The following is a 12943-nucleotide window of genomic DNA, read 5'->3' on the forward strand; positions in this document are numbered from 1 at the left end:
TAAGAGCCAATTTCCTCAGACAGGGAACCCAGTCAGAGAAATACAGAGGAATGAGAGAGAGAAAAGAAAGGGACTGGAAGACAAGAGGGTGAGAAAGGGGATGGGGGGTGTGGGAAGAAGTAAACTGTAAAAAATGCCAGTACTATGCACACATACACATTTTAAATAAAGATACTAGAAACTGTTCAGGAGAGAGGAAAAAAAAACAAAACCCAACAAACCACCTGGCAAGACTCTATCGCCTAAAGCCACTAAAACCATGAAATGGCTATCACCCTCTTAGAAAACTAACATTCCTGCCTGCAAATACTTGCACACACTCTCACACTGGAATGGCAGAGTCTTCAGCCCTGAAAAGCACTTCGGCATGTGCTTAACTCACAAGCTCCAAGTACTTCAATTGACGTCAGTAAGAGTATTCATACATTTGAGACAGGCACGTGGTACAGTACCTTGCTGGACTGAAACTGAGGGTGCAGTTCCACGTGTCTTGTTAATCTGCAGCAAAACCGAAGAGGTCCTTGTGCCCTGTCCTTCCCTTAGCCGTGTCCCTAAGAGGCCCCTGCAGGCTTGCACTGAAACCAGACTGCTTGAAGATGAGGATGTGGAGTAAGGAGGAAGACCACTGGCTTAACTATTTTTTAAGCCTGGTAATTTCAATGACCTTACTTTGTATGCATCTCTAGTTGCACAGATACAGCCAAAGCACCATACTATGAGGAAAAGATCAAGGTTACCAATGGTGACATCAATGGTGAGAAAAGGGAATGAGATGTCATATATTCTGATGTTCCTATAATTAAAGGAAACCTTTGGTTTTGTAGCTTGTTGGTTTTGATATGGTTTGGCCTTTTCACACTGCTTAGGAACCTGGGACAAAAATACATCAGCACTTCAGTTCACTTGCACATCCAATAGATATGAGTGGCTTTAACTAGAAAAGTTATTTGAACATGTTTTTCAGTAGTAAAAGATAAAACAAATAAAGTCATGGGAAATCTCTGGAGGAACTCCCTTCTGTAAGCAGGTCCTTGTTGTAGAAAGTAGAATGGTACAAGGCTTCACCTCTACAGTGGAGCTCTTGTACTGTGGGGTGGGTGCACAGGTCTGTTGAACTGAAAAAAAGAGTACTTCTGTCACACTTTGTGGTGAAACTCACCTTCCAATAGCACAACTATCTTAATTTTATTTTCCTTCCCTTTTTTTTCTTCTCTTGTTCCAGTTCAGAATTGTTCAAATCCTATCTAAGCAAGCATAACACATTTTTAATCCTCTTCCAACATATTTTAGCACTATGGAAATGATTACGACACTACCATGACCGCAGGTACAAGTACCTTCAACTTCATTTTCAACTGTGTGGCCTAACTTAATTTCAATCTTATTTAAAATTCACCACACTTCCAGCAGAACAGTACAGGAAAATCCATGCCTAAACAATCCTTAGAGCAGACAAAGACAGCTAATTCTGTTTTCTAGGAAATAAAACATGTATCTTGACTTCTATTTAGTCATAATTTCACAGCCCATTTAAGCTCATACTATAGCTAAAAGAAGCAATCCTACCCCTCCCTTGACACTTCATTTTGCGTTCCTGTCACACTTTCCCCAGACCAAGTATTTTTACAGCTAATCATAAACTGCAATATTAGATGAACTCACATTACAAATTACCCATATTTTGTCAGTTCACGTTTAACCTGTAAAGTCCCCAGTCTGCCATGGGAGTCATCATCACCTGGGACACATGTTGGCATGCAGGAGGGGGAACAGGCAGCCAGAGGAAAGCTAGGCCACATATTTCAGTGGATTGCATGCACAAAGCAATCATAAAACTGTGGCATCAGGCAGCTTACTGGTCTCCACAGTCACAATGATGTTAACGAAGGCAAAACACAAAAGCTACACGCAGGACATTGCCACCAGATAGAAAGAAAGAGCAGTAGAACAGGATAGGATAGCTTCTCCTGAAAGCTGCTTATTTTTGTAGTTTTTACTGGTTCAAGGCATCAAAGACTTGAAAAAAAGTAAAAGCCAGCTTCAAAATTATTGGCCATTAGGACAACCATTATTTCTTGGGTTATAAATAATTCACAAGTTACAGTTACCGTAACATGCTGTAACTCCAGCTTGTAAGTAACACGAAGCCTCCTGTCTTACAAAGTGATATTACTGTGTCCTCATTATATGTTGAATAACTAGAGGAAAAAAATTAACATTGGTGAAAGCTTTACAAACTTATGATAAAGGCCTCACCAGCAGAAAGACTGAAAGCTAACAACCTTCTCACAATCTTCCTTGGGCATAGTACAGCTTTTAATAAATGATTAGAGGAAATACCATTCCAACACATTAACTTCTGCTTTATATCTGAAACAGAAAAGAATGTTCCCTGGTCTCAGAAAGCCAGTCTGCACCATAGCAATAGGCCATTAGAATTTTCATCATCACTATGCTTCAAGAAGGGGTAAAAAAAGTGACAATCAATCTGAAAACCACTTCTCAGACATCCATCTATGTCATCCTTCTGTGAAAAACATACGCATTAAGGCCAGTCATTTGGAACATCACCCAAAAAGGAATCACATACAACACCACCCTAGTTATCAGTCAACTTCACAAACAATAACAGAAAACCTTCTTTTATCTAGGCTTTGAGTTTTATGAACTCAAAAGTCTGGACCAAGTTTTGTAGGGCTGAAACTGCAACAGAAGCAGTTCTACTTTTTTTCAGCTTGAATTGACTTAAGAAGTTAATTGATCTGGCATATGTGCAGGGCTGGAAATTTGTATCACAGGACTTTTAGCATGCACACTGCAGCTGAGAGATTTGGCTTACAACTTTGATGTACCAAAAAGAACTCTGTGGGACAAACTGGCTGAAAGTAATACCCATGAAATAAAGAAGGAACTATATCCTTTCTTTATATCACCCTTAGTCTGCTTAACAGGCACCTTATAAAAAGAAGAAGGAAAAAAAAAGCTATAAACATATGGTGGTAGCCTGCAGCAACTTAAAAGTCTAAATGCTATTTCTAGTCTACGGACTTTTGGGGCTTAAAGATTTCTAGCTTTAAAACAATAAAAAATTATATGCTAAATATAACAACTAATAAAAATAATGGGAAGCATCTCAAAGACTGAGACATTGGATAGACTCTTGTCTAAGACTGTTTCTGTCCACTTCATTAGTAGCAACCTCAAAAAAGTTTTGTGCATTGCAATTCACTTGACTTGCATCCTTTACATTGGCAAATTCCTCTTTGTATTTCTTACAAACACAAGTCATTCCCACGTGTAGGTAGGAAAAAAAGTTATTAGCTGTTTAAATGGATTGTCAGGGTCCAGAGGAAACTGAATTCCTGTCAATGAGAAGCCTCAAAGATTACTCTCTTGATTGGACTCCTCAAAACCCAGCATGACTACCAGGATGCGTAACACAAGACTAAAGTTTACTCAAAGGAGCAGACTTTCCCACCTCCCCCGAAGAAAGCACAGTCCTCAAAGACAAAAAAGTCCTTCCCTTAACATATAAATGTGGGAAAGAGCACAGAACACTATCCTGGTTTTGTGGGCTGTGAAGGAAAAAAACCTCAGGTCAAAATGTCAAGACACAACATTGTCCAGAAATACTGGGGACCACATATCTCTACCCACTCACACAAATCTGTTTTAAAAATAGGTATAGAGCTATTTCCATGTGTGGATAATTGAAAGAGATGGAAATTTCTCAAAATACACTCCCATAGTTCTTAATTTAAAGCAGGCATTACTTCAACACTAATCTGCAAGCAAACCTAAAAATTAATTGCTTGCAATATATAGTTATCCTAACTTGGCTCAGACAACACAGCATCAAAGTAACAAACTAAGATTAGTAGATTATGTCAGAACGAGCTCCCATGGTTTATTTTTGAACTTTATAAATATCGTTAGCCAGTCATCGTAGCGTGCTTGTGCCAAAACACGCTAATCTCCTGCAACCATCACGTCATCCAAAAGATGTCAGAGCAGCAAGGCAGCCTCAAAGAACTGAAAGCTGAGGGCAGGGACAGGAATTCCACAAGCCCTCCTAGAGCACAGCAGCAGGGCACAGTTTCTCAATTCGATTCTTCTAGCCTTTAGGAAGTAAAAGCAATATAGTAACAGCCACACATCCAAAGCTGCCTTTATGCAGGGCAAATCAGGGGAAGCACGTAGCAGAAAAACCAGCAAGAATCCAAGCTGCATAGGCCAAGCAGATTACACATTACAGAACATAGATGTCTAGAAAGGATTAAGCCCTGCCTGTCCAGTGATGCAACTACAAACTCCTCTGGGCACATCACCACATTATTGCTGATTTCAGTGGTGTCAGAATGTCTAACTGAAACTGTAGCAATCGTACACCCACTAAAGCGAACTTGCCCAGAAACCACCCCTGCTTCACAGGCCTGACCTAGATGCTGAAAGTGTATGGAGACGTTACTACAGGTTTCTCATTTTGTTTTCAAGGCATCTTTTTAATCACACAATCCCATTTTTACACCTGATCATAAGAGGTTCGTTTCCCTAGATAAAAATATGGGTTATGGTTTATGATGCATCAGTCTGGGATAAGACCTTTGCTGCAGAAATGCTGAAACAGACCCAGATGCCATTCTTCCCTATATGAACTGGTGGAATGACCATTTCCACCTGAGCACTTTTAACTTGCTACTATGGTCAGCCAAGATGGTCATTCTGAACAGCTTCCTGCAGCAGCATAAATTAAATCGATAAACTTTGCACAGGAGCAGATGGGATACACTCACACCATTCATCTGTTCACAGACCAGGGAGCCATAATTTCTAACCAAGAGCCTCAAGACACGGTGTTCAGCATGATGATGTCTCAGCCACTGCTCAGCTTTGCCACAGATTGTAGCCATGCTTTCAGGGCAAGTTGAACAGCAGCATGTACAGCTTCAGACCCTCCATCTGCATAAGGAAGCAACAGACAAAAACCAAGCACACATGGAGGGGTAGAGAGCTAGCATATTTTCAAACAAGCCCTCGCTGCTATAATTAAAGGGTTTACTCCTTTCCCACAGCCCACCACTGGAAATACCAGGCCTCTGCTGAATTACTGAAGGAACAACATCAGAACAGGATGTCATTACACCAGGGAAAGTGTGAAACCCGAGCAAGTGAAACAGCAAATGGTTTTAAACCTTCTACCTACTGATTTGTTGAGAAAATGTTTTTTGTGACTGACTGAAATAAACCCATCCCTACAAATCAAAACCCAGCACCTCTAAATAAAACCAATCCACATCCAGTATTCCCAGCAGTGAGTCAGCAAAACAACCAACTCACCAAAGATGTAAGAGAGCACCAAATACATTTTGGCAAGCATACTATTATTTCTTGCATCTAAATTTCAGCACCAAGTACTCCTCACGTGACAGACCTGAATTTCACAAGCTATTTACAGCTTGAAAGTTTCCCATTAACTTCCTACCACTTTCAAATGCTTTAAATAAAAAGTAGTAGTAAGTATAAAAAGCATACCAGTACCATACCCCATTATTCATTTCTCTAAAGTCACAACAAGTTAAGCAGTTTTGTATTGAAGGTGAAGGGCTACATCATAAAAACCTGAAGCTTTGGCCCATAGCAAAGGGACATTTAGCATTATCAGTACCAGGAAATATTTAAAGAATGCTCAGGTTAGGAAATGCTAAAATCTGCATTATTAGACTTGAAAGTTAATGTCCCATTAATCTCACACAGAGGCAGTCAAATCCATCAGCACTATTGTTTTCAGACTGTCTGCCCACTAAGGCAAACAATGCATCATTTACACTTGGTTTACATTTATAGTTGGAAAGCAAGCCACGTAAAGGACTTGGGGGGGGGGGGGGGAGGGGAGGAAAATATTTTAAATGTAAATTTGTACTTCGAAGCAATGCAAGTATTCCTCTGTAAATTCCACATCTGCTAAAACACACAAAAGCTGGGTGCTTGCAATAAAAAATAATAAACGTGTCCCTGCTTTTCTATTCTCTACTTTAAAATGATGTTTAAGCCTCCCTTTTGCTTAAGTGCTGCAAACTGGAAACTTCTGAAATGAAAGCAGCTGGTGTTTCCTCTCCTTCCCCAAGTGCAAGTCGATTTAATTCAGTCACTATACAATATAAATGGCCAAAAAACCCCAACTCCAAAATGATCCTCAGAAAACATTTCCCCTTTCCTCAAGAACTTCCAGTTATGTTCAAAGCAGGAAATATCAGTAATATGCATAAACAAAATATAAACTTTAAACCTGGAGCCTCTTTAGCTTCAGACTAGGAGATTTAAAAATTGACCTACTTTATGTAAGACTCCCACAGCTGACTCATCACAGTATCAACTGGTCTCTATCAGCTGCAGGGTATGATCACCACTCAAAAGAAAAAAAAAAAAGTCAGGTATCCATACTGAAATGCCTTTCATTATGTTAAAAATATACTGTGTGAAGCAGTCCCTGTACAGCAGATGCCGTGCCTCATAGCAAAAGCCAGTAAGCTGCAAGATAGAATATTGGACGAGGCTGCAGAAATACAGATTAGTTCCATCTCTGCCACCGTTACAGTCTGTAGCTTCAGGCAAGTAATTTAGACTTCTTTCTGTTTCATCAAACAATAAAATGGAGGGAATGCTACTGCCTTACAGAATCAACTGACGTTTATACCACACTTTAGCATATGCATAACATTAACTGTTATTTTACATCTACAGAAATGGAAGAGGTAATATATTTTTAATAGAAACTTAGTAGACCTCATAAGAGAAGGTGAAAGTGCTTAATGAACATTAGAAACTCTTTACAAGGGCCTTGATTCATTGTAATTTTCTCTGGACACATCTTACACAGACTCCTGGCTCACTGTTCATCAGAGCGAGCAGGAGACGATTAGTACACCTCAGGGCAAAGCATTTGTTGACAGACACACACACAAAAAAAGTAAATATCCCTTTAAAAACATACATATTTTAATTACTAGGGTCTAGTTACAGGCTATCCTACGGCACTTAACACACAATTTAGTCTCAAGAGACCAGGAGGAAGTTAAGAAGACCCAAACTCAGATCTCAAGTGCATCCTTACACTGTTAAGTTATACATATGGGGGGGAAAAATAGTGTGCTTACACTGCTGACATTGTTACTACAAACCTGAAAAAGACCCAGCACAAGAAAGCTCCAGAAGGTTATTTGAAATCAGAGGCAAAGTACACTGAATATTACCTCTGCTTCCATGGTGTATTTATGCTAGTTCTTGTAGGAAGTGGCCAAATTTAAAGCACTAAGTCATCTGTGGGCTTGAAGAGGAAAATGAGGAAACCCTCGCCTGAAAAAACACTGGGCAAGAGGGTCAAACTGAAGCCCTAGGGTGCACAGGGCCGGGACCCCAAACGCAAATATCCCTTAAACAGGAAGGGGTGGTGCTGCCTGGTCACCACACACTCTCCCCAGAGGGTCTGTCTGCATCAAGCACAAGTATTGTTTCAAAAACTGCAGCACTCGCAGAAGCTCTCCTCGGATATCTGAAGCATGCTAATCCTGGACAGGCCTTGCTGGCCCTGCTGTCTGAAGGGCTTACCAGGCTGTCCGTAGCTGAAGCGTGTCACCTCATGGCACACTACAGCACTTTTATTACGGCAAGAACAAAGAAACAAATCACACGAGGCAAGAGTAGTGACATTACTCCTTCATTATATTTTGCTGTCTGCTACCGTGGCAGAACTGTGCAGGTATTTTAAGACAGCAATCCAGGTCTGATATTCTGAGACCTAAACCAGCAGGAACAGAAGATTTGCTATTTAGCCTCACAAAAACAGGCAGAAAAATGCACCTGTGAAATTATGCTTAAGACTTCAAAGCTCTTCATTTAAGAACTATTAATTCCAAGCGCATACTGAATGCAGTCTGGTTTCTCGGCTGATGCTTTACAAAGCTGTCAGTTTTCTGAGGCTTGAGCCAAAAGGCAGTATTTCATATGTAAAGATGTTTGAGAAGGAGGAGGGTAAAGTGAGAAGAAAGATTTGTACGAGTCTGCTATAGCTCTTTCAAAAATTAAGTGATAGCATTTTTAGAGTACAGGAAAAGAAGATGCATACGCTGATTTCCTCATTCCTGAGTTCATCAGTCGCAAAATACAACCACCTCAAAGTTTAAGAAAACTTGTAGTTGTGAGCACTTACAGAGCGGGGAGTCGAGCCCCCATGATGGCAACCCAAAACATAGAGGCTTTATTGTTCTCACCACCTTTTTGTTTTCGGAATTCATTTTGCAAATCCCAAAAAACGGCAGCCTAAACAAGCTCCACTCCTGATAGGACAACCCGCAGGGGTATGAGGAGCAGGGACACCAAAGCAGCACTTGGTGCTCGTGCAGCTGGGGACACTCGGACAGACCCTCACTGCTCACGGGGGGCATGAGCCCTGTCGCAGCCCTCCCCTTAATACTAGGTGTACCAGGGGCCCCCGTACCCAGGCAGCAGGGCCCGACACTCGGCGGACTATCGTCCTGCTGCGGCCCGGGTACGGGCCAGAGAAGGCCGGTGGCCGGCCCTGGCCACACCACGGAACCTGTCTCAGCTGCTTCCAGCTTTTCGCACTGCATCTCTTAAGGGTCACCTGCCGCGGTGCGTGGGTGCCAGGGCCCAAGGCCTGCCACATGGGCGCCGAGCGTCGGTAGGGCAGAGTCCGATAGGAGGGCGGTGTGGGGAGGTGTTTAACGGCCTCTGACCCGGGTCGAGCACCGCGAAAGCCGGGATGCGATTACGGCCCCGACTCGGAGGCGGGCGATCACACCTGCAGCCCTGCCGGCGGACAATAAAAGGCCCGGCTGGCACCAGCAAGTAGGCGGCGACCGTGGCCCGGCGTGCTCTGCCCGGCTGCCGCAGCGCCCGAAGGTCACGGACAGGAGGAAACGTGTCACGCGTGTCGCCACACCGCGTCCACATGCCTCCGCCCCAGAAAGGAGACGTGACCAGCCCTCCCCTCCGCGTGGGGCGGCGGCTGACTAACCTCCCTCCCACCCCGAAACCAGCAGGGCCGAGCTAGATGGCCCCGCACCTGCTCACCTGGCCCAGAGCTGGGCCGCCCCCTGCCCCCGCAGCGCCAGCGAGCACTGCCCCGGGGCCACCCCCCTCCCACCCACTCACCCCCCCCGTCCCGGCTCTGACGTCACGCCAAGGGCGGGGGGGCGAGAGGCACGCGGGGAGGGGGGGGGAAACGGAGGCGACGAAGATTCCACGGCGCGCAGGCCCTTCCCTTTGTGACGTCACGGGAGCAGGGCGAACCTGGCCGGGCGGCGGCGTGGCCGGCGGCCCGCGGGCTCCCGTCACAGCCCCGGCAACCTGTTGCTACTGCTGCCGCCGCCGGCAGCGCGCCCCACCGACAGCGCTGCCCCCTGCCAGAAATAAACATGAGGAGGGGGAGAAAAGGGGAGGCGGGGGGATTGATGTTAACTGGTGAGGAGGGCGGTTAAAAAAAAAAAAAACGCCTTCACCAAGTTGTGAGCGGGGAGCATGTTTTCCGCCGTACTTGTGCCTTTAGCCCCCAGCTTCCTCAGGGCCGGCGGCAGCCGCACTCACCCCCTGCCCGGTGGTGCGGGAACGGCGCCGCATTGTTTCGCCCCTGAAGCCCGGGGCGACCGCGGGCGCAGCAGTTTGGGGCGATCTTCTCCCACCCTTCCATCTCCATACACCCCCCTCCCCCCGTCTTAATTATTAACACTGCGGTTTCCAACACACACACCCCCCCACGCCCCCACGCCCCGCTTTTGTCTGCCTGCCTGGGAAACGTGGACGCCTCGCGTGTTTCGCCAGACTTTCCACCCGCCGTTCCCGTTTCGATGCAATACTTTAAACTCGCCGGCCCCGAGCTCCCAGCTCCTCTGCAATGCGGATGTATTTTAATTCGGAAATTTCGCGGGGGGACACACAGGGGAAAGGGGGGGACACACCAGCTCCGAAATAGCGCGTAGCCCCCCCCACCTCCCTCTCTGGGCTGCAATTCAAGTGGGGCGGGCAATCGATAGCGGCAGTCAGCTCGAGTCAACTGCAGTTTTTACCAAATCTATATAATAGCGAAGGAAAGTGTCCCGAAGGTCACCCTCCCTGCTAAGAAACACCTCTCGCTGAAAAGAAACCGGCACAGACGACAGGCGCGATATAAACTTTTAAAGCCCCGCAGCAAACACTCGAAAACCAGGATTTATATATATTAACCACCCCCAACAACAACAAAATGAAGATTTTTTCCCCCCCTAAACCTGCACATAAAAATCACTATTCGCTCTAGCGCGTATTTGGCTAATCTCAGTTTTTCCAAACGCAAAGCAAAACTCCCTCATGCCAATCAAAACGTAACTGGAGCACGAACAAAAATCCAACTATTCGTCCACATTTATATGTTTAAAGGATTAGACAATTACAAGGGGGGTTGGTTAAGCGACTGGATAAAGAGAGTGTGAAACACAGCCCGGGCACCACTGGATTATCCCAAATTTTCGAGCCATCGTAATGAATTATTTTTAAACAGCACCGAGCCATTTTCCCTCATTATTCCAGTCAAGCCCCAAGGAAGGCGATCCCCGGCCGGCCGGGTTGCTACTGCAAGGCAGGGAAGCAGACGATCACATACAGGAGATAGGATGTGGTAGTGCGAGAAACGAGCTCGCCATAACCAGACACTCGGCTTCAACTTAAAGGGCTTCCAACAACCACCGACGCCGCTTCACCAGACGGAGATACACACACAACCAGAGCACAGAAAAACACCTCCTTTCGCATGCAAAAGCGCAGTATTAATAAAAGCCCTTTGGAAAATGCAGTTTCGTGACATTATCGCGGCAGCTGACCGTCGTGTCCCCCTCCCGAGCTCCCCGCCTTTCATCTAAAACTAGATTATGATTGTGTCATTTGAGGTCAATACATTTATTCACTAGAGGAATCGCGACACAAATCTGGTTTTATAACCCGACTGGAGAGAAGGCTTCCCCGTTAAAAAGGGCCTCTGAAACTCCCCCACCACACCACAGAAGAATAAAATCCAGTATCACATTTTTTCCGAAAGCCTTAGAGCTGCAGGATTAGCTATAAACTTGACATTCACTGCCATTTCCTAAAACTGGGAGTCAAACGATATGTTATGAACACTTACGTATTTCTTTTGAATTATATTCCTCTTGGGTCTTTCTTTGCTCATTCTGGTATCCAAATTCTGATTGCAAAAGGGGACAATTGCTTCATGAATTAAAGCCGCGACAATTTAATTAAAAAAAAAAAAAAAAAAGGCATAAAAATCACGAAAAAGAATCCAGGGGGGAGGGGGTTGTTTGTAGTGGTATCTTGTAATCCGACTTTCTTTCCTCACAATGTGATTCTCCTAGCAATAGATCCGAGAAATGGGGGACAAGAAAAAAAAAAAAAAAAAAAAAAAGACAAATGCGAAGAAAAAAAATAACAACAACAAAAAAAAATCACTTTAGTGAAACATTATAATGGAAAAATTCCCCCTAAACACAAAAAACGACGCCCTTGATATCCCCTTTTCTCTTTCTCAAGCCACCTAAGCGATCTGCAGGTCCTTAGTGTCAGAGCTGTAGTTACATCTTGAAGAAGGAAAGGGACCGAAAGAAGATAAATAATCAGATCGTTGGAAGTCACGTTTGTGCCGCTGCAGCAGGGAAAGCGGCAGAGACAACTCCAGCAGCGGCTCCGGCGGCTCCGGTAGCGGCGGCAGCGAGGGCTGCACGCACCGTGTGTGTCTCCGCTCCTCCAGCTCCCTCCTAACCAATGAGAACAGCTCTCAGGCAACAACTTTAAATGGACCTGGCCCTTTTTTTTTTTTTTTTTTTTTTTTTTTTTTAATATATATGTCTGCGTGTGTGTGCGCGCGTGTGTGTATATATATATATACACAGGGGCACACGCGCACGCACACACACACACATACATACACCGTTTAGGGCCTAGCCTTAACTCCCAACCGGGACAGCAGCCGCAACGGCGAGCCCCCGCTGCGTTCAACGCAGGCAACAAGCCTCGCTAAACATTTCACGCGGGTCAAGCGTCGTCACACGCTTCTCTTTTTCTCTAGCCCCCCTCCTCACCCCTCCTCCCTCCTCTCTTCTAGGGACATTTAAGCGCGGCCACCCGGCAGACAAGGTCGCCACTAGCCCTACGCCACAACCCGAGCGGGGACTTTAGCGACGGTCCCTCACCGCACAGCACGCTCTCTCGCCCTGCCCTGCCCCCCTTCCACCTCCCCGCCCCGCAGCAGCCTGTCTGGGGCTCTCCTTCCGCTCACGTCGCTGCGCCCACCGCGCCTATGCTCCGGCTCGGGCATGTACCGGGACCCGCTGCCCTGGCAGCACCTGGTCTGGCCGACGGGGCTCCGTGCAGGGCCCAAGAATGATCCTTTGCTCGCTGGAAAAGTTGTAGTTTCCTTCGCCACAAAATGGCGACGGCGACAAACTACAATTCCCGGCATGTCGCGTGCTCGCCGCCCATTGGCTGCAGCGCGAGAAACCCCCGTCGCGACGCTTGTCCTTTCCTCCCTACCGGGCTCTGTTCGTTGGCTGTCCTCTCCTTGTCTCCCCCTTTACCCCCAACCCGTGGTTGGGCGTTGCGGGATGCCGGGGCGGGGCCGCGCAGTAGAGCCAGGAGGGAAGGAGGAGGCTATTTGGAATAGTTGACAGGGAGTGGGGAAGCAGGCAGGCGCCGCGGGAGGCTGCCGGGTAGAGCGCCGGGGATTAATGTGTCTGGGTTGGGCTAGGAGGCAGCCACACGAAACTTAGTGGCTGTGAGCTGCGCTGCCGAGGAGACGGTCGGCGGCGGGCTCGGCCGCTTGGCCTGCTTGCGGGCGGCTGGCCGGTGTCAGCTCAGGACAGGCTGTCGGGCTGTGCTGTGCGAGGCTCGTACGGTGTCT

At 46.2% G+C, this 12943-nt stretch overlaps 1 protein-coding gene across 3 annotated transcripts in view; it reads right to left on the minus strand.

Annotated features, from left to right (window-relative positions):
- JARID2 (jumonji and AT-rich interaction domain containing 2) overlaps positions 1-12483 on the minus strand; it is a 233130-nt gene extending 220647 nt beyond the window's left edge. The window contains exon 1 of one of the 3 annotated variants that reach the window (XM_068160823.1): positions 12390-12483. Coding sequence is in view for 1 of the 3 variants with exons in the window: in XM_068160822.1 (XP_068016923.1) it covers positions 11174-11218 (45 nt within the window). In the remaining 2 variants the exon portion in view is untranslated. Of the gene's footprint in view, positions 1-9803; positions 9899-11173; positions 12220-12389 lie in introns of those variants that run through there. The other 2 variants (XM_068160822.1, XM_068160824.1) reach the window with 2 other exon arrangements.
- Between the last annotated feature and the right edge of the window lie 460 nt (positions 12484-12943).

Source organism: Melanerpes formicivorus, unplaced genomic scaffold (assembly GCF_026170545.1).
Source record: "Melanerpes formicivorus ecotype bairdi unplaced genomic scaffold, bMelFor1.0.p_v2 SCAF_53, whole genome shotgun sequence".
Taxonomy (NCBI): Eukaryota; Metazoa; Chordata; class Aves; order Piciformes; family Picidae; genus Melanerpes; species Melanerpes formicivorus.